The 26,389-nt window shown below is 43.6% G+C and overlaps 2 protein-coding genes across 2 annotated transcripts in view; one reads left to right on the top strand and one right to left on the bottom strand.

Annotated features, from left to right (window-relative positions):
* Window positions 1-14,167, bottom strand: part of ABTB2 (ankyrin repeat and BTB domain containing 2) — a 154,217-nt gene extending 140,050 nt beyond the window's left edge. The window contains exon 1 of the mRNA XM_081164102.1: window positions 12,690-14,167. Within this exon, the coding sequence (XP_081020228.1) occupies window positions 12,690-13,563 (874 nt within the window). The 5' untranslated portion in view covers window positions 13,564-14,167. The remainder of the gene's footprint in view (window positions 1-12,689) is intronic.
* Window positions 14,168-14,318: 151 nt separating this feature from the next.
* LOC308570369 (catalase-like) overlaps window positions 14,319-26,389 on the top strand; it is a 46,977-nt gene continuing 34,906 nt past the window's right edge. Inside the window, exon 1 of the mRNA XM_081165126.1 lies at window positions 14,319-14,466. Coding sequence (XP_081021252.1) covers window positions 14,443-14,466 — 24 coding nt within the window. The 5' untranslated portion in view covers window positions 14,319-14,442. The remainder of the gene's footprint in view (window positions 14,467-26,389) is intronic.

Genomic DNA, 26,389 nt, shown 5'->3' with positions numbered 1-26,389 from the left:
AATACAAAACCAGTATAACCACCAAAACACCACTTCCCTCCCTTCCTTAACAAACAGCATCTTCCCTGCTTGAGTCTTAGGTGCCATTCAACCAATACCACCACTTATCTTGGATAAGCAAATCTGCACAAGAAAAATTATGGGATTGCTTTTTTAAACAGTTAAATATAGTACTTCACAGTTTGAAGCAACATCAAGCGACAATCAACCCTGTAATTACTGGATTGCAAAATTACAGTGTAATGTGACACAATATGGTTCACACAGTTTTGATTTTGCTACATAATCTAGGAGCTCCTGATCGTTGCTTATCATGCAAAACAGAAGTACCATGAACAAATATTTCCTTATAGATCATTTCATGGAAGATACATGCTGTTACTTTCAATATGTTGCCTTACTCCCTATTATTAGAGCTGTACAAGTTGTTGTTATATTTCCTGCCCTTTATATGGCTAACAACATTTGAAAATACAACATACAAAACAAAATTAAACCCTAATCTAAAATACAATAATCAAAACATAAAACATTCAGCAATGCAGTTATATCAATAAGTCTCACTAACTGTTGCATTTGGTTGTGCTGGAACACATTTTAACCTGGCAAATGGTGGACAGTCCAGCCCATAAACTTTTCAGTAAAGCAAAACAAGCAAGGGGTGAGGGGTTTATTGGGATTGCATTGTAATCCTAGGTGTCTCATCACATTGTTTTAAAAGCTTCTACTAACTGCTACAACTAACAGCCACTAACGCCTACTGGGCATTGTAATTACTTAACATGCAACACAACAAGTTCCAGTTTTCAAAGTGGGCATATAATATACAAAGTGTGCATTGTATTTCCACATAACAAGTTATTCTCTCCCAGTTATTCTCAGTCCGGCACTGGTACTCAAAGCAAATTCTTGGGCTCTAGTTCCGTAGTCCTCAGTCTATGACTTTTGCACCAAACTGGGTTCGTGGATCTTGTGGTTCAGGTAAAAAACAAATCTGATCTGCTGAGCCTTAAGTCTGCCTGCCCCTAAGATAGGCTGCTGTAAGTTCCATGTTTATGGGGCCAGTCATACAGACCAAGTGTCCCAGGGGCAGACCAAGTGTCCCAGGGGAGTAGCGTGGTGATGTCACCCCCTTCAGGGATGACACCCAGGGTGGACTGCACCCACCCTTCCTCCGTCAGACTTCAGACTTGGATTGATCCTGAACCTTATTTCCTGACTTTCAGCCTTTGCTGGTGCTGATTGACCCTCTGATTTTGAATGTGGATTTGGCATACCGACTAGCTGCAAGGTAGGTCTGGGAATCAGAACAAGCATTTTAATGTCCACATATGCCATTGTAGTAGCCACTGTGGGGAAGCAGAGAACAGTTGCCAACAGTACCACAGTCAGTAATGAGTCCCTCTGAATCATAAAGCGCTGTGTCAAGGTGTCCTTGCACTTCTCCCTTCTATCTTCAACACGGAACAAGTGCCCAAAACAGCAATGCCAAGTCAGATATCTACATCCTCAAATATTCTACATACCGCACCAATGAAAACTAGACCTCCAATTCCCAGATGCTTCTATTTAAAAGGGAATCAGCCAGGGTTAGTTTTTGACTGTGTCCGAACCCACCAGATCCTTTGTTTTCAGTCAGGGCAAAAGAGCAAATGTCAGAGCACAGCCCTAATCGGATGGGCTTTGACTGGAGCACACCTCACTCTGATGATAGGCAATGACAGGTCTCATTTTTCTGAATGAATGCCTGCAGGAGGGCTGTTGGTTTTTTTAATATGTAGGTGGTTTCTTCACCATGATTTCCAAAGACCGACCTTCAGTTTCAGGAGGAAATAACTTTGCAATAGGAATCCCTCACGGCACCTAACCTGCATAAATCTCAGTGCTTGTAAAAGAGTAGGGACTTGCCACTGTGCGATGCCAGCTGTTGTAAAGGTAAGCAGTCCACCCACAAAGCTCAGCGAATGTATTCTGGTGCAGCCCTGCTGCAACTTGGTGCTGTTCCAGATCTAAGCCACTCCATGGCTGTGACTGCCAATTGTAACAAGTCATGTGTAGGTTTCCTGAACATGCACAATGATTCCTTTGGGACTACTGTGAGAACACACAGTCCCCCCTCCCTTTTTTTAAAGTATACCTTAAAACAGAGCTTGTAACTCAGAGGTGTAAAACAGAAACATGGCCATCATTTTAACCTATTAACTTTCTTGCTTGCTTATCTATAGCATTTTCTTGCTATTCTTTCCAAGTTACCATCAGGCAATGGCAACAAGTAGCTTTATTGAGCTAGCATTCTTGTTGACCGCAGCAACTGGTTGATCATCAATCTCACATTTCTTGTGACACATATATACATATAATTGCACCAGGTTTCACAATCTCTTTCAGCTCCCATCTTATACACACTAGAACTCCAGTAATATACTTTTCCTCCCTCCGCCAATTCTGATTCTGAGAATTGAGAAGTTTAAGAAGATTAAGAAATTATGACAAATAACTGGATACCCCAGAATGTCTTACTAACTTTGCCATGTGACCAAAATATAAGACAGTTCCTTATCACATTACAGCTAGTAAATCTGTGACAGGAATCCACACATGCCCTATAGTAGGGATGGAGGAGAAATTTAAAGTCTCATTTAAAGTCAAATGTACAAGATTCACACTTTCTGAAACTATTTGAATCCAAACCAAGCAAGTTCTCAAAATTCACACTTATGTGGATTTTGCTATACAGTTCACCAATCAACCAATGTATATAAACATGGATAAATTAGGGGAATATGTGCATATGAAAATGCATTATATGAGGGGAATCTGCTTACAAAAATGTGTAAATTAGTCAAAACTGCATATGTGCATTAGGCGAAACAGGCACAAAAATCCTGGTGAGTTTTCATGAGGATAAAAGAAAATAAATCACAAAATGCGGAAAACTGAATTCAAGATTGGGAAAAAAACCCCCTGAGAAAACAGACTCAGCTTTCCATCCTTACCTACAGGTAATATGTCAGTTCTACATAATGGGCTGTTATGTACCTAACATAATAAAATACTCTGTGATCTCTGCATAAGAACTTAGCTTTTACCTGTGCTGTCTCATTAACAAGAGGAACATATTGGGACCTGTTCACACATGCACATCACTTCATATTTCTACACTTGAAGGCTGTATATTTGTTCACATATTACATTCAGTGAATGTACCATCTGTATTTACTGTATAAATAGTTGAGCTGTTATTCACTATGCAGTTATTTACTATCATGCAGTTATTCACTATGAGTGTACACTCTATGAACCTATGCACACAAGAGCTGAGCTGCACACATCAGCAAGTGTACACTTTTCCCACACAAACACCTGTACATGAGTGGAGACAGAATATACCTGCCTTTCAGTGTGACATGTGAACCAGCCTTTTAGGGATGTTTGCCGAGTGTGAAGATCAACTCCGTTGAAAAGCATTGCATTTTAGTGATGTTCTTATCTGTGGTGCTACATTTATCATGGCCAGTTCACACAACCAAGTCATCGCTTGATGTGACAGTCAAGGGACAGGCCTGCATGTGAGAAGAACCCATTAAATTATCCTGGCAGTTTGATTGCCATTGGCGTGTCAGAGGGTGTGAGAATCTAATTGTGTTTCTAGGCTGTTTTTGTATTAAGGGCTACCCATATGATTCAGACTGACTGTACCTGTTGGGGAAACCCGTCATTTTGCAAAGAGGGTGGGGACTGCCCTGGCATAGTCAACATGTAGACAGTCCTTCCAAGCAAACAGCTGACTGTATATGATTCATTTTATTGCTGAAAACCAGACATTCAGAGTAACACATGATGAACCAGGCCAAAGAGTTTTTGAACAGTTTTGTATCGTGATGCTGTTGCTATCCAGACACTTCTAGCAAACCATAAGCTGAGTAATGTTCTTCTACCTTGCTAGTTTATTGATCACATTTGCAGCTATTTCCCCCTGGCGCATAGAATCCCACAGAATGTAGCAGTGACAATAATATCTTATTAAAATTAATGAGATGCTCTATGAGCACTTCAGTTAGTTCAGCTCAGCTAACCAGAAAGCAGTTTGAATACATAACACACATTACAAGGTAATTTCACTGTTTGGCACATGAATCTCAACAGAGAATTAGAACTGTGGCTTTACACTGAAGAACAAACCAATTTTCAGTGTTGTCATTAAAATGAAATGCAACATCAAAATAATAATGGCCCATTCCTACCAGCACAATTTAAAATACACTCTAGCTTTTCCTTTGTATTTAACTTGCAAAGGTGAGAAAGGAAATAAATATAAAGAGATGTGCCATTAATCAAACATAGCCTTGGATGTTTTCCACAGGTCTGAAGCTTTGTGCTTCATTATTTAAGGAGCTATAAATACACCATCCATGTTCCTGTCTAATATGAGTTCATTTAATCAGTAAAAGCAATGCACCCATACAATTAAGCAACTGCTTGACAATGTTGAAGACGGGGTCTACCTTTAATGTGGGACCCGCTACTGCCAACTTGTAACATAGGATTTTCTCCTTCCCCTTATCTGTAAACTCTTTGTCTTTTTGCTGCTTTCCCTCTCTCTTCTTTTTCTTTCCCCCCCGAAAAGCAGAACAGTAGTGGCGCCATGGTGTGACTCGCCTTAAAGTTGGAATCTGACCCCACTTTAGTCATGACACACCAGTTGAAGACCAACATTCTGAAGGACTTCCTTACTTTATGGGAATTGGGTCCCAATGCCTTCGGTTGCTCGATACTAAAAATGCAAAGTAGAAGCGGCGCTGCAGCTTTCTAAGCCAGCCTCCCTGCAGTAGGTAAGTTATTGGTCTGGTATAATAATATTTTATGGAGTGACACAAATAAAACTAGACCAGGGATTTGATGCATGTTCATGTTGGAGAGGAAAGAAAGAAATGTAATGGTTGGCCTTACCATTAAACTAAGTAAGGTAGCCACCTCAGGCAGCTGATTTTGAGTGTCATGAAAGGGCAGCAAAGTTTTAATTATTTTAATTTACTAGTATTGTATTTTCCTGGCAGAGAGGAGGAAGAGGTGCCTTGAGTACTAGGCACATTGATTTGGAGAGGGGGTGACAAAAAAAATTGTGCTTCACTGAGCAAAATATATTGGGCAGGCCCTGGTGAAATTATTCCTATTGGACGACTGCTTTAATTCTTGAAAAACTTACTTGGCCCATAATCTGGTTTAGCTCTTCTAAGAGTATGAGCCTTTATGTTTGGCTGACTATCTACACACTTTCAAGATGAGATCTGTAATAGTATTATTGTATGTTCATCCTGCCCCACTTACCTCAGCTGGATTAAGTTCCAAAGGAAGCTATTTACAAGCTCTGTTTCCTTATTAGAGACTTATTGTAGCTTTGTGATTCATTTATTTACAAATATGCACATATTTATGTATGCAGAACTGGCAAGCACAGGGAAATATAGTGCTTTAAAGCAGCATCAGTTTTTCCAGAGCAAATAACTTGCAGGCTCTTTCCAATCATCTCTAAGACTCAGAACACTGTCTCTTTGCTGGTCACATTTTATCTCCCAGCTGCTTCTGCAGCCACTTCTCAAGGGCATGTTGGGTCCCACCTCAATGGCGACCATCAGTGCTCATTGAAGAAACATTTTCAATCAAAAACCACTGAGCAAACAAGCATCTTCAGCTGGTTTCTAGAGGCATCAACCAATAATCTGTGGCCATCAGTATGCAAACAAATTAATCAGACTGTGGTCTGGTTTATACATCATGCTAAGCCAAACCATGGCTTTGCTCAGGATGGCACAGGAGCAAAAAGGGCCCGGGAGAAAAGTGATCGCGAGTTCTGCTCCAGGAGGTTACATGTCCATGCATTCATGCTACATGAACCATTGCTCTATGTATAATCCCTCTGTTTTGTTTTTAAATGTGTATGACAGTGGTTTTCAACCAATGTGCTGTGGTACCCTGGGGTGCCTTGAATGATGGTCAGGGGTGTCGCAGGCAACACTAGCCTCTGTCCCTCTTTCCTTCCCTCCCTCCTCTGATGCCCTCTCCAGTTTTTGCTTCCCAAAGGCTTGCACAGCTGTTTGTTTTAGCAGTCCTGGTGACAAGCTCCCCAGGTGATGCTGCCTCTGGGGCTGGCCAGGGGGTGCTGGTTGCCAGGAGCTGAGGCGGCCTTGGAGTAAGCAAGCAAGTGGGTGAGGAAGCCCAGCCAGCCAGTTTGCCAGCCCTTGCTGTTGGGAATGGACAGACAAGTCCTAGGCCCCTGTGGGGAAGTGTGAGGAGGCACCTCTTTTGGGGGCAGAGGGATGCAACTCAGAGACCAGGGGCAGCAGCTGCCTGCCCAGAGGACTCCCAAGGAGAGGGGAGGTGAGAGAAGGCTGAGGGAACAAGGGAGGGTATTCAAAAAAGAGTGAGAGGCTGCAGCTCTACAGGCAAGGGGTTACATAACTGGGCTCCTGAGCCCCACAGGGGTGCCGCAGAAATATTGATCAACGGAGCAGTGGACTCAAAAGGTAGAAAATCTTTGGTGTATGCCAATGGCTATATCTTTAATGGCACCATACTGCTTTGTTATCTTCTGTTTATCATAATGATGTTTCTCAAGCTTCATAATGCCATCTTTCAGTGTCTAGTGGTAAGTGATATGGGGGTCTAGACAATTGAATTTTCACTGCTTGGTCAATCAGCTTTATCTATGTAATTCTTAAAAGGAGAAAATAGAGGTGTCAATGAAAAAATATCTGTGTACTGTATATCAACTGCTGTTCATAAAATTTGCTAGATAAGCCTTTATACAACCCATGTCTTCATTCATGTATATGGAAGAGCTAAAATTGGAATGGAATCTTGCTTCTCATATAAAGATTTTCAAAAGGGGGTTCAATTACAAAATTAACCATTTACATTGATATAAGCCACTTTGAACTCTATGAGAAAAGCAATTTAACTAATTCATTTAAGAGTTAAATGGAGTATGTTTATCTCTAGAATCTTTTGTACACTGATTTATGTGTGATCACTAGATACGTATGCTCTGTATATTAAGGTTCTGATGTCCCTTTTATCTGTGTGGCATAGCATATTTTTTTCATTAGGACTGACAAATGTGCTGTTTCTAATTGTACACACACACACAAAGAGAGAGAGAGAGAGAGAGAGAGAGAGAGAGAGAGAGAGAGAGAGAGAGACTCCCTTTTTACAAAGTGTTTGAACATAGCAAATATTGCTTCCAGAAAGAGAATATGGATGTGATTAATTAACAGACGTAATTGGACTCCTCCACATTATTGTAGAAAGTTATCCTGAAACATTTGCATATATACACAAATAACTCAGTCTATTCAGCAATTAATAAAATTGACTCATGAGATGTTGATGACAATATAGAAACACACACTTCACAGAAAATAGTCCAGCCTTCGCCTTCTTCACAATCCTGCAACTTTCTATGTAACCAGCATTTTTCCGGGCCGTAAGTACTTGTCTGCATGTCACTTCAAGACATAGTTAAACTAAACTAAACTAAACTAAACTAAACTAAACTAAACTAAACTAAACTAAACTAAACTATAGTTTAAAAGTGAATGTACAACTGTACCCATATTCTGTTCTTGGCTTATCTCTTGTGCTTTGTTTCCCTCAAACAAGCACAGGTTCAGACATAACACCTCCCAGCAGCACATCAGCAAGAACTGGGGATGAACAAAGGAGACTTGTGATGTCATCAGTATGCACCAGCATGGTCATAGTTGCATGTAAACCATAGTTTGGTTTAACTATGGCTTAAAATACCATATTAACCAAGCCATTGTGAGTTTTGAGTATGCAACATATAGAAGAAAGCTCAGTTTTGCCCTTGGTTTCCATGGGATCAGAAAAAGAGGGTTCATCTACTAAGCACATTAAGGTGGACTCTTCCTAAACTACTTGTTCATACCTAAGCACCAAGCAAAAGTGTGAGCAGTCCCCATAAGGAAAGGGCAAAGGTTTACACAGATGTTTTGTCTAACCATTGCCAGTTTCGGCAGTGCTAGTGATACTGACTCTACTAATCCCTCAGGCTGTCATTTGAACTAAGGGAATCAGCGCAGGAACTCAGGTTTGCTGAATAATCACCCTGACACACAATTTCTCTGCCCAGAAGCACCCTAAAGAAACTCTGAAAAACACATAGTCCAGATGTTCAGCTTATTGTAGTGAAACTGCTAAAACTAAATAATATATAGTGTTAAGTATATAAACACTACCGACAGCTGAAGGTGCTTCGCATGCATTAGCTGAGTAGCCTTGCAACCTTATAAGGTAGGTCAACACTATTATCCCCATACTGCAGATGGAAAAGGATGGCTGATGTTGAGAGATAGGGGCATGCCTAAGGCAACCAGTGACATAATGGGTGAGCCAAACCAGGGACAAATCCACACTTCCAGCGACTACACTGCACCTAGTTAACAACTGTTCCTGCCTCTCCAAGTGCAATGAATGCAGTTTTGCCTGTGGATAAGCAAGAGAAGGAACAAAGGCACAATGTGATTACTGTGAGATCCCAAGTAGAGAGATACAACGAAGCGCACAAGGTGTGTTACTAATTGATGGTTGCCCTACTGATCTGCAGCAGTGATAATTAGCCCAAAGTGCAGTGCATACAGCAGGCATGGGGAGCCTCCGGCAGGCGGCCCTTCAGGCATCTCTGTCTGACCCTTGAGACTCTCCCCAACCACACCCATCACCTGTTCTCATTTCACAGGCTCCTTGAATGTTTTTGCTTGGATGGGATGTGTCTTTGAATTCTGGTGACTCTTGCTTGCCTGGATGAAGGACTGAGTGAGTGTGTGCAGATACTAGCTCATTGTACAAAGGGGAAACGGGAATTAATTGCTCTGCCCTCGTTTGCTTCTGACCCTGCCCATCACTGTCATGTGACCTCCAAAAGGTTGCACAGAAGAGAATATGGGTCTCGGGATGAAAAATGCCCCCTATCCCTGGCATCCAGCTTAGTTATTCATAGAAGGTGGGCTAGCACCAAAGAAGAGATACTCTGAGGATCAGAGACACGGTTATACAGTACCTTCTGCTATAATCATTGCCTGCATCCTAGTGATGATATATGAAAAACCAGTGACACAAGCAATAGAATGTGAATGGCATTCAAACATGAAAGAAAGACTGCCTGCTTTGATCTCTTATAGCCCCAGGCAACACAGTCTTCCAAAGTTGTAGTATTTTTGACCTAGACTTCACATTTCATAGAAAACAACGATCAGATCACCTGACTTTTTGGTTTTTTCCTTAAAGGCAGCCATGCGGCCTTCAAACTTAAACAGAGCAGTGGCCTCATGTGGTGTGTTGTCTCTGCGCATATAAAACCCAACAGAGTCCATGGGTTGGTGCAGTGGTTAGAATGCTGGACTAGGACCTGGAAGGCAAGGGTTCAAATCTCCACTCAGACTTGAAGCTCACTAGATGGCCTTGGGCCAGTAACTAACTCACAGTTTAAGTTACCTCACAGGTTGTTGTGAGGATACAATGGGGAAGAAAACTATAATACACAACCTTGAGCTCCTTGGAGGAAAGGTGGGATACAAGTGTAACAAACAAACAAACAAGTTGTTAGTAACATAAAAGAAGATTGAGTCTATTCAGACAATCCACTGTTCTCAGTAACTCTGGGATGTGCATATTAACTTCTAGAGAGTAATCCAGCATCAACTCAGAACAACAAATGTGTTAGGAATAAGGTGACATTTCCTCCTCATACTTTTATTCTTAGTTGAAAGAGAGAGAGAGAGAGAGAGAGAGAGAGAGAGAGAGAGAGAGAGAGAGAAGAAAATTCAGCCTCAACTCTTCTCCTATCCAAGGACCACGAAATCAATTTTGTTTTGCAAATTGCAAGTGAAGGTTATTAGAATAGTCAGAGTCTTGCATTCCAGTCCCGTTAACACAATAAACACACTTCTGGAACTGAATTAAATGCACATGTAGGCACAGGGAGATCAGAATTTATAACTCAATAAATACAATTTGACAAAATGATCTAAAAAAAGCATACAACATTGTCAAATGAAACCAGTCCCTTGCATGACTAATTGACGCTTGGATGCAACTTGTGAATGTTACATAACTGGCAACTTAAATGTTCTGAATACTTATAACCATTTCCTTTCATATCTGTTTATATTTCCATGTAACACAAGCCTCTGTTAATTCAGTTTCTTCTTCAGAGATAACTCTTTCTCTCTAGGGAGTCTTTAATTCAGCAACATGCTTAACCATATTTATTCTTCTGTTTCTCTCTATAATGCACCACAAAAGTAGCAGTGACACAAAACAGTTAAGATATAAAACATATCCTTGCATTTCCTACTGTTTTACTTCTGGCACTAAGGATAGCGAGTGGGAATAGATATTACTGTATCTAGGTAGCACAAATATCAAATATGGTATTTGCATATTTGCGATACATAACCATTGAAGAAGGACCAGTGAAACACATTATAAGAACCAATTACAGGTAGGTAGCCGTGTTGGTCTGCCATAGTCAAAATAAAAAAATTCCTTCCAGTAGCACCTTAAAGGCCAACTAAGTTAGTTCTTGGTATGAGCTTTCGTGTGCATGCACACTTCTTCAGATACACATTATAAGAAGTATGCATACATTGCACATGCATCCAGCAGAAGAATGTATGACACTGGGAAGTTTGGTGAATTGACCGTAGTTTATACATATTGGCTACACAGATAGCATCTTAGGCACATAGAGTAGTATAACATTATCAGTTTATCTTTCTGCTTCAGCGGTACCTATTTATTTGTGCTGGTATGCTTTTGAACTGCTAGGTTGGCAGGAGCTGGGACAGAGCAACGGGAGCTCACCCTGTCATGCAGATTCGAACTGCTGACCTTACGATCAGCAAGCCCAAGAGGCTTGGTGGTTTAGACCACAGTGCCGCCCTGGTTCCATCACAGTGTCCTGTTGCGCCAGAAGCAGTTTCGTCATGCTGGCCACATGACCAGAAAAGCTGTCTGCAGACAAACACCAGCTCCCTCAGCCTGAAGGCAGAGATGAGCGCTGTATCCCATAGTTGAAATTGACTGGACTTAACCGTCCAGGGGACCTTTACCTTTTTATAACATTTTTAAAATAACATTATCCACAGTTCTCCTTCTCTCACAATACTAGATCCTGTGGTCATTCAATTAAACTGATTCATGGCATACAAAAGGAAGGACCAGCACATAGTGGTCAGTTAAAGTATGGAATTTACTCCCTTAAGATGTAGTGACAGCCACTAACCCTGTTGGCTTTAAAAGGTGGTTAGACAAGTTCATGACAGATAAGGTTACCATTGACTCTAGTCATGTCATCTGGTTGCCATTGTGAGAGTGGGATGCTAGACTTTTCTTCGATCCAGCAAGACCTTTAACTACTTGTCCATGGCATGCCCAAACTGATGCAAGCTAAATTAGAGTTTGCCTATGCCATGCATATGACCACCCAGCCACAGGCTGATGCAGATGGGATTTGTCTATGGGTGGAGTGTTTTCCCACAGCCACCAGTTGTGGCTGAAGTAGTTGTGACAACATGCCCTTAAAATGAGTTGCTGTACTTCCGCATACAGCTCTGTTTCCTGCCCTAGAGGAGTTTATCAATCTCACTTGTGCAATCAAGAGCAGGGAAGTGAAATTGATGAACTTCAGCTGGACTTGCTGCTATGGTGAAACTGATGTGGGACACCTCCAAAGATGCCATGGTAGAGCCAGGCATCCGAACACTGCTTCTGTTTCCTCCCCACATGGATTCCTGAGACTGCTTCTCCAACTGTTACTTTTAATGTTCTCAATGATATTCATAGAAATGGGGTGGGGGGAGGCTGGAGTGATGGAGCTGTATTGCTGGTTATCTTGCATGGCACTTAAGATATGTATGTAAGCAAAAAAGACAGGAGTGAGGAACCATTTATTGCCCGAAGGCTGCATTTCCTTCTCAGCATCTTTCCTGAGGCCACATGCCAGTGGAGGTGGGGACTGAAGAAAAGGTGGGTGGAGCAGCGAATGCCGATTTTACCTTGGTACATTAGGCTAGTTACGGTTGGCAATCTAACCTTCTGCAGAACAACCCTGGCATTGTTTGAACGCTCATATAGCTCAGTCAGTAGAGCATGAGACTCTTAATTTCAGGGTTATGGGCTCGAGCCCTACGTTGGGCATTGCAGGGGGTTTGGACTCTACAATTCTATAATCTAGTTTGCTTATACTATTTATTTAACTTGCAATTCTGCGAATGTACCACTAAATACAGTGGATGTAGAAAGCTCCCTTATACAAAATCAGACCATTGGTCCATTTAGCTCAGTGGTATGCCCAATGATTTAGCTGTGGCTCTTCCCCAGCCCTGCCTGCAGATGCCAGGGGTGGAACCTAGGACCTTCTGCATACAAAACTGATGCTGTACCACTGAGCTACAGCCTTTGCCCTCAAAGGCGAAGGCAACTCCATAAGATCAAACTCATATTCTGCCCATTGGAAAGAAGCAGACTCTTTGGAAGTCTTACCGAAATAAAAGTTTCGAACGCAATCAGAACACAAAAACCAACCATGAAAGGAAGCAGCATAAAAGTAAGAAGACAGGCAAAAAGTATGGATCGGGCCCATTGGATTTGCTAAATTGACTCCTTACCATTGGCATTCTTCCCGCAGATCAGGTGCTCATAGGGCTGCAGCACTCCCCAAAGCTCCGCATCATTGTTGATGACCATCTCCAGAACTTCTGCGGAGATCTCACTTCCCCCTCCACCTCCGTCGGGGCTCTGGCTGGCTACTACTCTGGCCTTGATCTCCTCCACCAGGTTCTCCATGCAGGACGTCAAAGAGATGGCCGCGTACTCGTGGATCCTCACCGAGATCCTGGTATCCACCATCCACCTGAAGAACCTGCCCACGGAAAAGGTGAGGCCGCACCTGGCCGACTTGCCCTTCCTCAGCCCGTCGCCGGCGCTCATGCTGTAGAGCGAGAGCGCCTTGACGGTGGCCAGGACGCAGCTCTCGGACAACGACCAGCTCTGGATCAGCTTGATGGCGCTTTGGATCTCGAAGCGCGTGCACTTGGAGTGCATCACGCTCAGGCGCTGCGCCTCCCTGGAGATCCGGATCAAGGGTCTCCGCAGTAACACGGACAGCCTCCGCACCGCTTCTTGGGTGAAGTCCCTCTTGGTCCCTCCTCCTGCTCTCCCTTTCCTGAGGATCTTCCCAATGTCCTCCTCCGTCCAAGGGAATTCCTCCAGGTCGGGCAGCTTGGCGCATCTGGAGAAGATGTCCGCCACTTCGGGGTCCTCGGGCAGGACGGTGTTGACGGTGTCCCAGCTGTTGTTGCGACTGTTCATGGAGCCCGAGTAGTACCACCAGTTGCCCCTGGGCTGAGACGACGCGAAGGCTTGCGAGTTGGACTTGCAAGAGGAGAGGCTGAGCGAGCGGCAGGAGTCCCCAGCCCCATACCCGGAGTCCAGGGTCAAGTCTTCCAGGGTCTTCAGAGTGGAGCTGTATATCCCAGCCATAGGAAAGGAACCTGCGATCTCGCGCCAAGCCAAGGGAGAAAAGAAGAGCAGCAGCAGCAAGCGCAGGACCCAACTCCCTAGATCGGAGGCTGCTTCCAAAAGAAGCCCGAGGCGAGGAGCTGGCCGGCCCCGCTGGTCCTTAGGCTCCCGGAGAGGAGTCCCGTTTGCGCTCGAGTTCCTGGGGCTCCTTCAGGTTCTGCCGGGTGCCAGCTGTCTCCATTCCACGGCGAGGGGTGAGATCATTTATTTTCCGCCTCGAGCAAGGATGGAAAATACTGGGGCCAGGAGGAGGAAAAAAGAAGAAGAAGAAGAAGGGATCAGGCAGAGAGAGAGAGCTCTTTTCAGAAGCTCCAAGAGGGCAGCGCCGTTCCCAACGGGGCGCCCTTCGGCGGCGGAGAGAGAAGCCTCCTGGGTGGCTCAGGAGGGCAGGTCAGCCCTTTCCCAGACGGCGATCCGGTGTCACACCGGGACTCCTCCAGAAGGCGAAGAAGAAAGGGAGATTGGACGAGGCAGCCCTGGGAGCTGCTGCTGCTGCCGCCGCGCGTCCCCCGCCCCGTCTCAGACACTTGCAGAAGCTTTGAGCGAAACTTCTCTGGTGCTGCCCGGCTGGGCGCACCGAGTTGCAGGCGGCATGCAAATGACCTGCGGGGAGCCGCACCAATCGGCGGCTCCGGGGGCGGGGCCCGCCGAGGAAAGGCGAGCTGGGCGGCCCGTATGTAAATCTCGACGGGCGGAGCCTGTGACGTTGCGGCCGGAGGAGGAGCGCGCGAGAAGAAAGACGGCCGGAGAGAGAGGGGCGGACAAACCCAGGAGCCGCGACCACAAGCGGGGAGAACTTGGAGCGAGTCTGCTGCGCGACGAGAAACCGCGTGTCCCGTCATGTCCCGCTCTCGCCAAGCAAAGGTAAAGAGGGTGTTGGCCGCCTGCTTAAGCCCGACACGTGTTTCTTCCGACCCCCGATTCCCCGTGCGGACGACGCGTAACTTGCAATACTTGGTTTGTTGGGGAGGACGATTTGTGGAGTTTCCTCTCTTCCAATACTTTGTATTGCACCTGCCGCCCTCTGCACAAGCTCAGTGAACTGGGGCGGTGGGGGAAATCAGACGTCAGCGGCAGGCAGGCCGGTCAGTTTCCACAAGACAGACTTAGGTGCTCCAGGTGTTTGCTCAGTTGCAAAATCTGCACAGCTAAAATCCAGTGACAACTGAACACGCTCCTCTCAATGTCCCGCAGTTCAAGGTGTTTCCTTTGCTGCTAAACGCTGTCGACTTGTGCTTTTAGCAGGGAAAGAAGGCCTTTCAGTTTTCTTCCTTGGGCCACTTGGGAATGTTTTTAAAGTAGGAAGGGCGCAGAATGAATGCACAGGCTTGCCTGAGCTAAGAAAAAGGTGCTTTAAGCCCCAGGTGTTGAAGGAACCTTCAAGATGCCTTTGCCTCCAAAGAGGCGCTTCAGAGTGCTGCTAATGTGGGATAAAGGGCAGGGGAGTCTTTAGCATATGCACTGTCAGGGTGCAAATATCCGCCCAGCACCCCCAAATTTAGTTTAGCCACCGCTGGCACAGTGCGTCTTTGGTAAATGAGTGCACAAAGTCGAAAGTCCTTTAGTGAAACAGTAGGTATACATTTAGGTAATACCTAGGTATGTATGTATTTTGTTTTTCTAGCTTGATCAAAAATATTTATTATTTCGTAACAGGTAGATAGTTAAGAGCTTAGGCGGATTCAGCCGTGGGTGCCCGGCGCCCCCCAGAATTTGGCACCTGGGTGCCCCTCGCCTCTTGCACCCCTGGGTAAAGTCCTGATAAAGGGCATAATTTCATGAGTTCCAGAGTGGGTAGCTGCAAAGTTCCAGAGTGGGTAGCTGCAAAGTTGTTGCAGCAAAATTAAGAGTGTCCTTTATATGTTAGTCTTTAAGAAGTCACAATACTTTTTTTGTGTGTCTTGTATTGTTTCAGTGTTTTTTTAAAATAGTTCAGGTCTGTATTTGAAGCTAAAAGCTGTGTTGGCCCGTTCCCTTACGCATGCAGTAGACCACTGTGAGAATAGGATACTGGATCCAGCAAGCCTTTCTTACATTCTTAAGTTTGAAAATTAAAACAATGTATTCCATTTTCTACTATGCATTAACAATTTAAAATGTGTTTACACCATTTGTGGAAATACCTAAGGGTAAAACACCCACTCTCTGAAAAACAGATTCCAGAAAACAACATGGCAGTGATATGTTGAAACTAAGACACATTCTTAATGCAACTTTTAATAAAGCTCTTGGCTACTTTGTTATTGCAACATGGAAAGATGAAAGGGTGGGAGGAGTCAAGGATTTGGGTCAGATGTCATGATTGGGATCAAGCAACTATAGTCCATGGAGGCAGGATAGTTAGACCAAGATAACTAGCTTAGGCAAGCAAAGGAGCTTCTCTTGCTTCCAAGAGAGTATTTTCCAATCATTTGCAGGAATGCAGAGGCCCTGGATTTATTAATCTGGTTTATTATTGAGATGCCAACTCCCCAGGTTTTTGACACTGACTGTAAGAAATGTATTAACCTTTAAAATGCCACAAGACTCTTGGTTGGTTTTGCTGCAAAAGGCTAAAACAGCTGCTCACTTTGGAACAGAAGCCAATGTTCATCTGCCAGGTAGACCTCTAAAGCTAAGAAATACAGTCACACCTTGGTTTTCGAATTTAATCCATTCCGGGAGTCTGTTCGACTCCCGGAACAGTTCGAAAACCAAGGCGCAGCTTCCGATTGGCTGCAGGAGCGGGCCAGACTTTTGGCTTCTGAAAATCATTTGAAAACCAGAACAATCACTTCTCGATGGTTCAGGAGCCGAAATGTTCGAGTTCAAAGGCGTTCGGCTTCCGAGATTCCACTGTACATAAATCATAGCATAACACATAGCTAAGTTGGTTACAACGTGGTGCTGATAACACCAAGGTTGCAGGTTTGATCCCCAGATCGGGCAGCTTCATATTCCTGCATTGCAGATGGTCCCTTCCAGCTATATGATTCTAAATAGGATACACCAAGCAAAGGGCCTTCTCGGTAGTGGCACCCACCCTGTGGAATGCCCTCCCATCAGAATAGAATAGAATAGAATAGATTCTTTATTGTCATTACACAAGTGCAACATTGTACAAAGTGCAACGAAATTGGATGCCATCCCTTAAAACATCAAAAGCAAAACAACAACAACAACCAAACAAACCACATTCCAGCCACACCCACACCACACCCATCAAACTCCCAGGTCACACTATCGAGTTACAGCATTCAAAAAGGCCACAGCTCTTGGGTAGAAACTGTTTTTCAGTCTATTTGTCTTTGACTTGATGTTTCTATATCTCCTGCCAGAAGGCAGTAGTGCAAACAGACCGTGTCCCGGGTGAGATGAATCCTGCAGGATGTTATTTGCTTTCCTAAGACAACGGGAACCGTACAGTTCTTCCAAAGATGGGAGAGGATGACCAATAATCCTTTGGGCTGTGGTTATGACCTTCTGGAGCACCTTCCTCTCCCTAGCTGTACAACCGGAGAACCAAGCACAAATACAGTATGTAAGAATGCTCTCTATGGAGCCTCGGTAGAAGCACACCAGCAGTCTCTCACTCAGATTGTTCTTCTTTAAAAGTCTGAGGAAATAAATTCTCTGCTGGGCCTTCTTCACCAGAGCAGTGGTATGTGCGCTCCAAGTCATGCCCTGATCGATAGCTACTCCCAAAAACCTGAATTCCGCCACCCTCTCCACCCGTTCCCCGTTGATATACAAGGGCTGAATGTCCGCCTTTTTTTTCCTGTAATCCACCACCAATTCCTTGGTCTTAGCCGTATTAAGAGCCAAATTGTTCTCTCCACACCAAACACAGAGCCGCTCCACCTCGTCTCGATAGGCGGACTCATCCCCTCCTGAAATGAGCCCTACCACCGTAGTGTCATCAGCAAACTTGATGATTTTGTTGCTGGAATAGATGGCTGTACAGTCATACGTATAGAGAGTGTAGAGCAGGGGACTCAACACACAACCCTGTGGTGAGCCGGTGTTAAGGCTAAGGGCTGTGGACATGTGTGACCCTACTCTAACCCTCTGAGAACGTTCTGACAAAAAATCCAAAACCCAGAGACAGGTGGAGTTGGAGAGTCCAATCGCCTCTAGCTTGGACACCAGTCTATGGGGGAGGATAGTGTTAAAAGCAGAGCTAAAATCCACAAACAGCAGCCTCACATAACTCCCCGGCTGCTCCAGATGGGACAGAGCAGCATGGAGAGTGGTATTGATGGCGTCTTCTGTGGATCTATTTGCTCTGTATGCAAACTGGTAGTTGTCAAAAGTTGATGGAAGACAAGAAATAATATGACGGCGCACCAGTTTCTCAAAACACTTCATGATGATTGGAGTCAGTGCAACTGGTCTATAGTCATTCAAACTACTGATTGTGGATTTTTTAGGCAGAGGGACAATAGTTGACGACTTCAGGCAGGGTGGGACAATAGACTGGCTCCTTCTCGAAGCGAGCAAAGAAGAGGTTAAGCTCCTCCGCCAGCAAGGGGTCACCGTCGACAGCACCAAGGTTAGGTTTGTAGTTGGTAATATGCTGAATCCCCTGCCACATCTGTCTTGTGTTGTTGCTCCTTAAATTATCCTCAATCCTCAGCCTATAATCCAATTTTGCCCGTCGAATACCCCTCCTCAAGTTTGCTCTTGCTACACTGTAAAGCTGCACCTCGCCTGACCTGAAAGCCCTGTTCCTTTCCCGCAACAGGCACTGGACCTCTCTATTCATCCAGGGTTTCTGATTGGGGTAAAACCGGATGGATTTGTTTACAGTGACAGTGTCTGTGCAGTGATTGATATAGCACAGAACTGCCGCCGTGTGCTCCTCCAGGTCTGAACTATCGAAAATATCCCAATTGGTTCTCTCAAAACAGTCCTGCAGCTGGTGAATAGCACCTTCAGGCCAGATTTTAACAGATTTTAATATTGTGGGAGCCCGTTTCCTGACTGGGATATATGCTGGTACCAGGAACAGAGACCAGTTTACTCATCAGATGTCAAGGAGATGAGTAAACATATATCTTTTTGGAGACATCTGAAGGCAGCCCTGCATAGGGAAGCCTTTTAAGGTCTATTGTTTTATTGTGTTTGTATATATGCTGGTAGCCACTCAGAGTGGCTGGGGCAACCCAATCAGATGGGCGGGGTACAAATAATAAATTATTATTAATATGCAAGTATACTGATGTACAAACAAGTAACTTAAGGCTGAAATCCTAATGTTCCACACCATTTACTTGTGAGAAAGCGCAACTGAATGTGGTGGGGCCTGCTTACAAATAAACATTGGATTAAGTTTATATCTCTGCCATGAATCTCATAACATGAACGAGTGGATTGTCAGCCTGTTCATTTACGGCAGCATGCTGCACTCTGAAAAAAGCCTTTGTATGGAAGTTTACACACTTTTGACCTTGAACCATGAGCTGAGTATGGAATACAGATACCTTTCTCTCTTACTTAAAAGGTGGGTTTGCCCCACCAATAGCTGCTTTTTATTAGTATTTTAGATGAGCTGTTCTGTAATTGCTTGATACAAGACTGCCACCTTCTGGTAAGAAGGAAGTTCAGCAATGGTAGTGTATTTCCTGTAAGAGACTCCACAGCAAACACAGAAATAATTCCGATATCCCTCCGTCAGAGCGGGTATATAATGTAGCTTGGGGCTACTCCTGGTTCCTTTGCTGTCACTTGAGCTTCAGATGGACTCAGTGGCATGGAATGCCTTTCATCAGTTCGGGCTGGGGGCCCAGATGTACCCCTATCCGGACAGGGATAGCCTAACTTTGGTTGTCGCTCTGGTAACCTCTAGGTTAGATTGATTTGATTACTGCAACACATTACATGTGGAGCTGCCTCTGAAGACATATTGAAAACTGCAGCTGGTGCAGGATTCAGTGACCAGGGCAAGACGGTTTGATTACACCAATCCTGCTCTGGGCTGCCGATTAGTTCCTGGGCCCAATTCAAAGTGCTGGTTTTGACCTATAAAGTCACAATACCTCAAGGACCGTCTCTCCCCCTATGAACTGATCCGGATCCTGCAATCATCATTTGAGGCCCTTCTTCACGTTTCTCCTCCATTAGAGGTCTGGAGGGTGGCAACACAAGAAAGAGCCTTTTTCTGTGGTGGCTCCCTGTTTGTGGAATACTCTCCCCAGGGAGGCCTTTGTATTTAGGCACCAGGCAAAAATGTTTCTCAATAACCAGGACTTTGGCCGATTAAACATTCTATGGCCTTTTAAATGTGCATGCGTAAGAGGAGGTTATTGCTTTGTTTTTCGTTTGTTATGTATTTTGTTTTTGTTTTTGTTAAATATTTATTGGATTTTCACAAATTATAAAAACACACACAATACACAATACAAACATACACACACAAAAACAAACAAACACATATAATTTCGAATCCTTTTTTTCTTGAAACTTACTTCACCGACTTCCCCATACCTCCCCTTTCTGCATTCCAATTCCCAAATTTATTTCAGCAAATCCTCCCCCTTAATTTTATCTAATTTTTCCTTTTCTTTTCTTTTACTTAATCTTTTACCGCTGTAATCCCTTACTTTCTATAACCACAACATTTTAACATTCATTAATTTTACAATATTTCTTAAGATAAATTTTAAATTTCTTCCAATCTTCTTCCGCCGTCTCTTTCCCCTGGTCTCGGATTCTGCCAGTCATTTCAGCCAGTCCCATATAGTCTATCACCTTCATCTGCCATTCTTCCAGAGTGGGTAGATCTTGTGTCTTCCAATACTTTGCGATGAGTATTCTTGCTGCTGTTGTAGCATACATAAAAAATGTTCTATCGTTCTTTAACACCAATTGGCCGACAATGCCCAAGAGAAAGGCCTCTGGTTTCTTAGGGAAAGTACATTTAAGTACCTTTTTCATTTCATTATATATCATTTCCCAGAAGGCCTTAATCTTCGGACACGTCCACCAAAGGTGAAAAAAAGTACCTTCAGTTTCTTTACATTTCCAACACTTATTGTCAGGCAAATGGTAGATTTTTGCAAGCTTGACTGGGGTCATGTACCACCTGTAGATCATTTTCATAATATTCTCTCTTAAGGCATTGCATGCCGTAAATTTTATACCGGTGGTCCACAATTGTTCCCAGTCAGCAAACATAATGTTATGACCAATGTCTTGTGCCCACTTTATCATAGCTGATTTTACTGTTTCATCTTGTGTATTCCATTTCAGCAACAAGTTGTACATTCTTGACAAATTCTTAGTATTGGGTTCTAACAGTTCTGTTTCTAATTTTGATTTCTCCACCTGGAAGCCAATTTTCCTGTCCTCGTTTGTTATGTATTTTGCTCTTATTTTGTATTTTTATGTTGTGAACTGCCCTGTGATTTTCAGATGAAGGGCAATATACAAGTTTTAGCAGCAGCAGCAACAACAACCACCTAATGTCAGTGCAAGCAGATCAGCTTATTTTCAGAAATAAATTATTTCATAAAGCAAAGCTAATAAAAAGCCATCAAAAGAATTACAGTGGGTTGCATTTTGGTGGTTTCAGAGCACTATCTTACTGCTAGAGGTCTGTAGTCTGTTCAGTGCACATTCACTCCTTTATTGTGATTATTTTATTGCACGCTATATTTATATTCTCTCTTTTTCAGCATTAACATTTACATTGTGCTTTAGAGCAAGCATGGAGAGGCAGTTGCCCTTCCTGTCGGCTGAATCCAGTAGCCAGTGGGTGACAGAAGTTTTAGTCAAGCCACGTCTGAAGGTCTGCAAGTTTCCCATCTCTGCTTTGGACTAACCAAAGTGCTTCATATGCTTGTAGAGTAGGGAACCATGGATGTTGCTGGATTGCAATTCCCATTATCCCTGATCAGTGGCCATGCTGATAGAGGCCGATGGGAGTTGAAGACCACAGATTCTCCATCCCTGATAGCAAATTCTCTTCTCATATTTCTAATGCAGAGAAGAAGTGGCTAGCCTAAGACCACCTTCTGGTTTTCGGAATACCCCTGAAGGATACTTGATTCTCATGTTTCAAGATGGCTGCTATGACTGACCCTCCTGTGTGGCAAAAATTAGGTCGCTGTGGTGCATTTAATTATTCACATTTGGACCCTACTGTTCTGCAAGAACATGTCCAAGTTGGCTAACAATAATAAAATAAATACCAGAAGTTAATCACATATGGTAGTTGCCAAAGTAACACTAAGCAACTCTTTGTACCAGCGAAATGACTTCTGCTTGCACAACCCATGCCCCCTAAAATTGTTCTGGGGCTTCCCCCACTCTTCTGGAGCAATTATAGGGCTGGCATGCGATGGGGGGGGGAGAGTCCCATTCTGCAAGCAGGAATATTTCTACTCGCTCAATTATTTTGTTATATATACTGCCCGTAAAATATATTGCTAAATATGGTGCCTAAAAGAGGCAATATAAAAGCCAAGTCAATAAAAAACAGCCAGATAAAACCAACAAAAAGAAAGAGACCCACAGAGACAGTGGCGAATAAAATACAAACCTGCCTTAATAAAAAGGTCTTTTTCACCTGCTGGGGAGAAGGGACTTGCATTTGTTTTATTTGTTTTATCGTAATTTATAAACCACTCTATATTCAAAGAGTACCCAGGCAGTACTCAGAAAAAAAATATAAAACACAAAACCCAGCAAGAAATAAAACTGTGATGGTAAAATAGAATAATTTGGGAAGAGTGAGGAGAAAACAAAAAGTTTTCAATGAACATACAAAATGTAACAATGTGGGGGAATTGTTTCACTGCTAAATGTGCTGGTTTTCTCATTTGCTCTTCCACCTGAGCACCACTTGGGGTCTTTGGGTGAGGCTCTGCTTCATGGTGAGGAAAATGGGCTTTTATGTTGTGGTGCCTTGCCAGAGCTCAGAATTTGTTTATAAAGTTGGTTAACATATTCCGCTTCAATAAGTCATTTGGCTGACTGACAAATGTTGCTGCTGAGGTTTATTTTTTTGGTTCCGATTGGTGATTTTAATGTTTTACTGCATTTTAAATGCATTTTAACTGGTTGCAACCCACACTGAGAGCCACTTAAACTGAATAATGGTGGGGTTTTTTTGGGGGGGGGGGTTAAAGAAAAAGTAAAACATGACACAGCACTCATCAAGATAATGAATACAGGATAGCTGCTTTCATGCATGTTTACAAACATTTTGCTTGATGTTTTCAATTATCTGGTACTGACAAGTTCTACTGCTACTGAACTGCAAATGAAGACATCTTTTTATTTATTTTTTTAAAAAGACAAGCTGCAATACAATAACATTTTTCCTCTCTCCTTTTCTCATGCACTTTCTGCAAACTGCTTTTTATGGGCGCACTAAACATGATAAGGGAGACTTCGGATCAGATCCCCCAACATCCTTTTATTTACTTAAAAGAAACTGTGGAACTGGCACTTTTACAAGTGTAACCTTTTGTTCATTCCATACCTGCAAGAAGTCAATCTTTTTAGTGTGGCAATACCTATCCTCTGGAATTCACAGCCTATTAATATTGGGGAGGAACCTTCATTGTAGTGTTTTTGATATCAGCTAAAAACTTTTCTTTTTAGGGAATCCTACCCAAATAAACCAATTGAGGGGTTGTTGTTTTTTGGCTATAGAAAGCTAGCCAAATAAAAAACAAAGTAAAAACAGCTGCTGTTGTGACAGGCTGGATCAGGATTGTGGCACTGGGTGGGGGCAGATTGAATCCCTCCCCTCAACACTCTGACTTAAATTGCTGTCCTTCTGAAGCTGTTATAATCCATCAAAGGGATAGAATAAGTCCAATACAGCTAATATCAGCTTTGGAAGAGGTCGTTTCAGTTGGGGAAATGGTTTGTAGCACAAGTTAAACCAGGCACCCCCAAATTTGGCCCTCCAGATGTTTTGGGACTACAATTCCCATCATCTCTAGCCACTGATCCTGTTAGCTAGGGACGATGGGAGTTGTAGTCCCAAAACATCTGGAGGGCCGAGTTTGGGGATGCCTGATTTAAACCCTCCACCCTTCGCTTCCTACAGCTGTTTCTTAGCAAATAGAAAGTTGTAGAGGAATCAAGTCATAGATCTTGCATTTTCTATATAGTTTGGTTCTTAGTTCCTTTAAAAGTGAGTGGTTGAGAAAACAGGCTATTTGTTGAAAGCTGTCATTTTTTTAAAAAAAAGGTCTTTGTTTTGTTTTAGTTGGTTTTTCATCATACTAAAAGTTGTTTAGAGAAATGTTTACTTAAGTTTGACCTGTCTTTAAAGCTGCTGTGACTAAAAGAAGGGGGGGGGGGACAGAAACAGGAAAATCATCAGAGTCCCATGGCACCTTAACCACTAACAAGTTTTGCACACCTTTGGCAGGCAAGAGCCTACTTCAGATGCATGAGCAAGAGCAAAACAGGAAATGTAGTTCTCACATGTTTCTAATGGCTCCAATATGTGAACATTACTCATTGTGGATTCTCCCCCAATTTAAGCATTTATTCTATTTATACCATGCCCTATCCACTGAACTCAGAGCAATGTACGGCAATTTCAGCAGAACGAACATTTCCACTGTTTATGCAGGACTCACAGTCTTAATAACGCTGCAGTCCTAAACCCACATCTGGAAGTAAGAGTCATTGAACTTATGGGGTTTACTTCCAATTAGGTATGTATAGATGGGGAGTGTAAATATTGAACATGAATGGCTTATGGAAAGAAGGCTGAGAGAGAGAGAGAGGGAAAGGGGGGGGGGAGAGAGAGAAAAGAGAAAAAGAGGGAGCGAGGGAGGTCTGTGGATGGGTGATTCCCATGTGCAGAAGATTTCCCACTGATATGTTTGGAGTTACACTGCCTCTGAAGGAATGGTTTCATAGTTTCGGGATAAAAAGGTAAAGGTAAAGAACCCCTGACAATTAAGTCTAGTCACGAATGACTCTGGGGTTGCGGCACTCATCTTGCTTTACTGGCCGAGGGAGCGGACATTTGTCCACAGACAGTTTTTCCAGGTCATGTGGCCAGCATGACTAAGCCGCTTCTGGCGAAACCAGAGCAGCACATGGAAATGCTCTTTACCATCCAGCCAGGATGGTACCTATTTATCTACTTGCACTTTGAAGTGCTTTTGAACTACTAGGTTGGCAGGAGCTCGGACCGAACAACGGGAGCTCACCCCATCGCGGGGATTTAAACCGCCGACCTTCTGATTGGCAAACCCAAGGATCAGTGGTTTACACCACAGCGCCACCCACGTTTGGGGATACTCCTAGACAAAAAAAAGAACAAGTTATTAATTCAGTGCAAAATTAATTTTAAATAGCAGCTTGTTCATATTGATGTTCTTGGTGTTGGTGTTAACCTTTAAAGCCCTAAATGGCCTCAGCCCAGTATACCCGAAGGAGCGTCTACACCCCCATCATTCTGCCCGGACACTGAGGTCCAGCGCTGAGCGCCTTCTGGCAATTCCCTCACTGCAGGAAACAAAGTTACAGGGAACCAGGCAGAGGGCCTTCTCGGTAGTGGCGCCCGCCCTGTGGAACACCCTCCCATCAGATGTCAAAGAGATAAACAACTACCTGACATTTAGAAGACATCTGAAGGTAGCCCTGTTCAGGGAAGTTTTTAATGTGTGACATTTTAATGTATTTTTAATCTTTGTTAGAAGCTGCCCAGAGTGGATGGGGAAACCCAGCCAGATAGGCGGGGTACAAATAATAAATTACTATTACTATTACTACTCGGTGCCACCTATATTGATTTATATTTAAATTTTCCTGCCACGTGTGCTTTTAGGAAATGCCTTTCAGTTCTGCATTTGCAGAATTATGAAGCTGAATGGTAGTTCTTTTCTTGTTCAGAAGATGGCGCTTCAGATCATTCTTACGATGAGAACCCTGTTTTATTCCACAGTTGAAAACTGGCTGCAGAAAATAGTTCCTAGAATCATAGAATTGTAGAGTTGGAAGGGACCAAAGTGCAGAAATATGCAGCTGTCCCTTACGGGAATCAAACACGTGACCTTGGCATTATCGGCACCACACGCTAAAGAACTGATCTGGCGGGTATCTTTTAGAATATGTAATAACAGACTATTCCAGATACAGCATCAAACTCTCTTACTATTGAGTAAGCATGCCTAGGATTGCACACGCATGCCTAGAAGTAATCTCTGTTGAGAACAGTGGAGTTTAGAGTGCAGTGGCTGTTGATGGAGTGGGGAGGGCATGGGATTGCTTGCAGTAGACTCTCCTCTGGCCTGCATTGGCAGAGGAGTACCACTAGTTGGGTGGGCCTGCCACAGCGGGGGGTTCTTCTAGCAGAAGTAGCAATCAGAGAAGCTCAGAACAGGGTGTTGTGGGTATCCTGGGGACAGGGTGCCAGAAGATTTGCTGGATCCAATCCCCCACAGATCAGGCCCTTCTGCTATGCCAGCTTGGAGCTGGGGTAATGAAAAATCACAATAAGCCTTACTGCTCTGGCTAGCATGGTGAATCTGCTGCTCCAGTGCAGTTGGAAGGGACCCCAAAGCCTCATCTAGTCCAACCCCCTGCAATGCAGGCATCTCAGCTAGAGCATCCTTGACAGATGGCCATCCAACCTCTGCTTGCAAACCTCCAAGGAAGGAGAGTCTAGCACCTCTCATTGGAGTCTGCTCCAGTGTCGAACATCTCTTACTGATGGAATCTTCCATCTTGTAACTTGAATCCTAGCCTCCAGAGCAGAAGAAAACAAGTTTGCTCCATCCTCCGTGTAAAAGCCCTTTAGATAGTTGGTGATGGCTCTCGTATCTCTTCA

The sequence above is a fragment of the Podarcis bocagei genome, assembly GCF_964188305.1.
Source record: "Podarcis bocagei genome assembly, chromosome: 1".
Lineage (NCBI taxonomy): Eukaryota > Metazoa > Chordata > Lepidosauria > Squamata > Lacertidae > Podarcis > Podarcis bocagei.
This window is presented reverse-complemented; position numbering and strand designations above follow the sequence as displayed.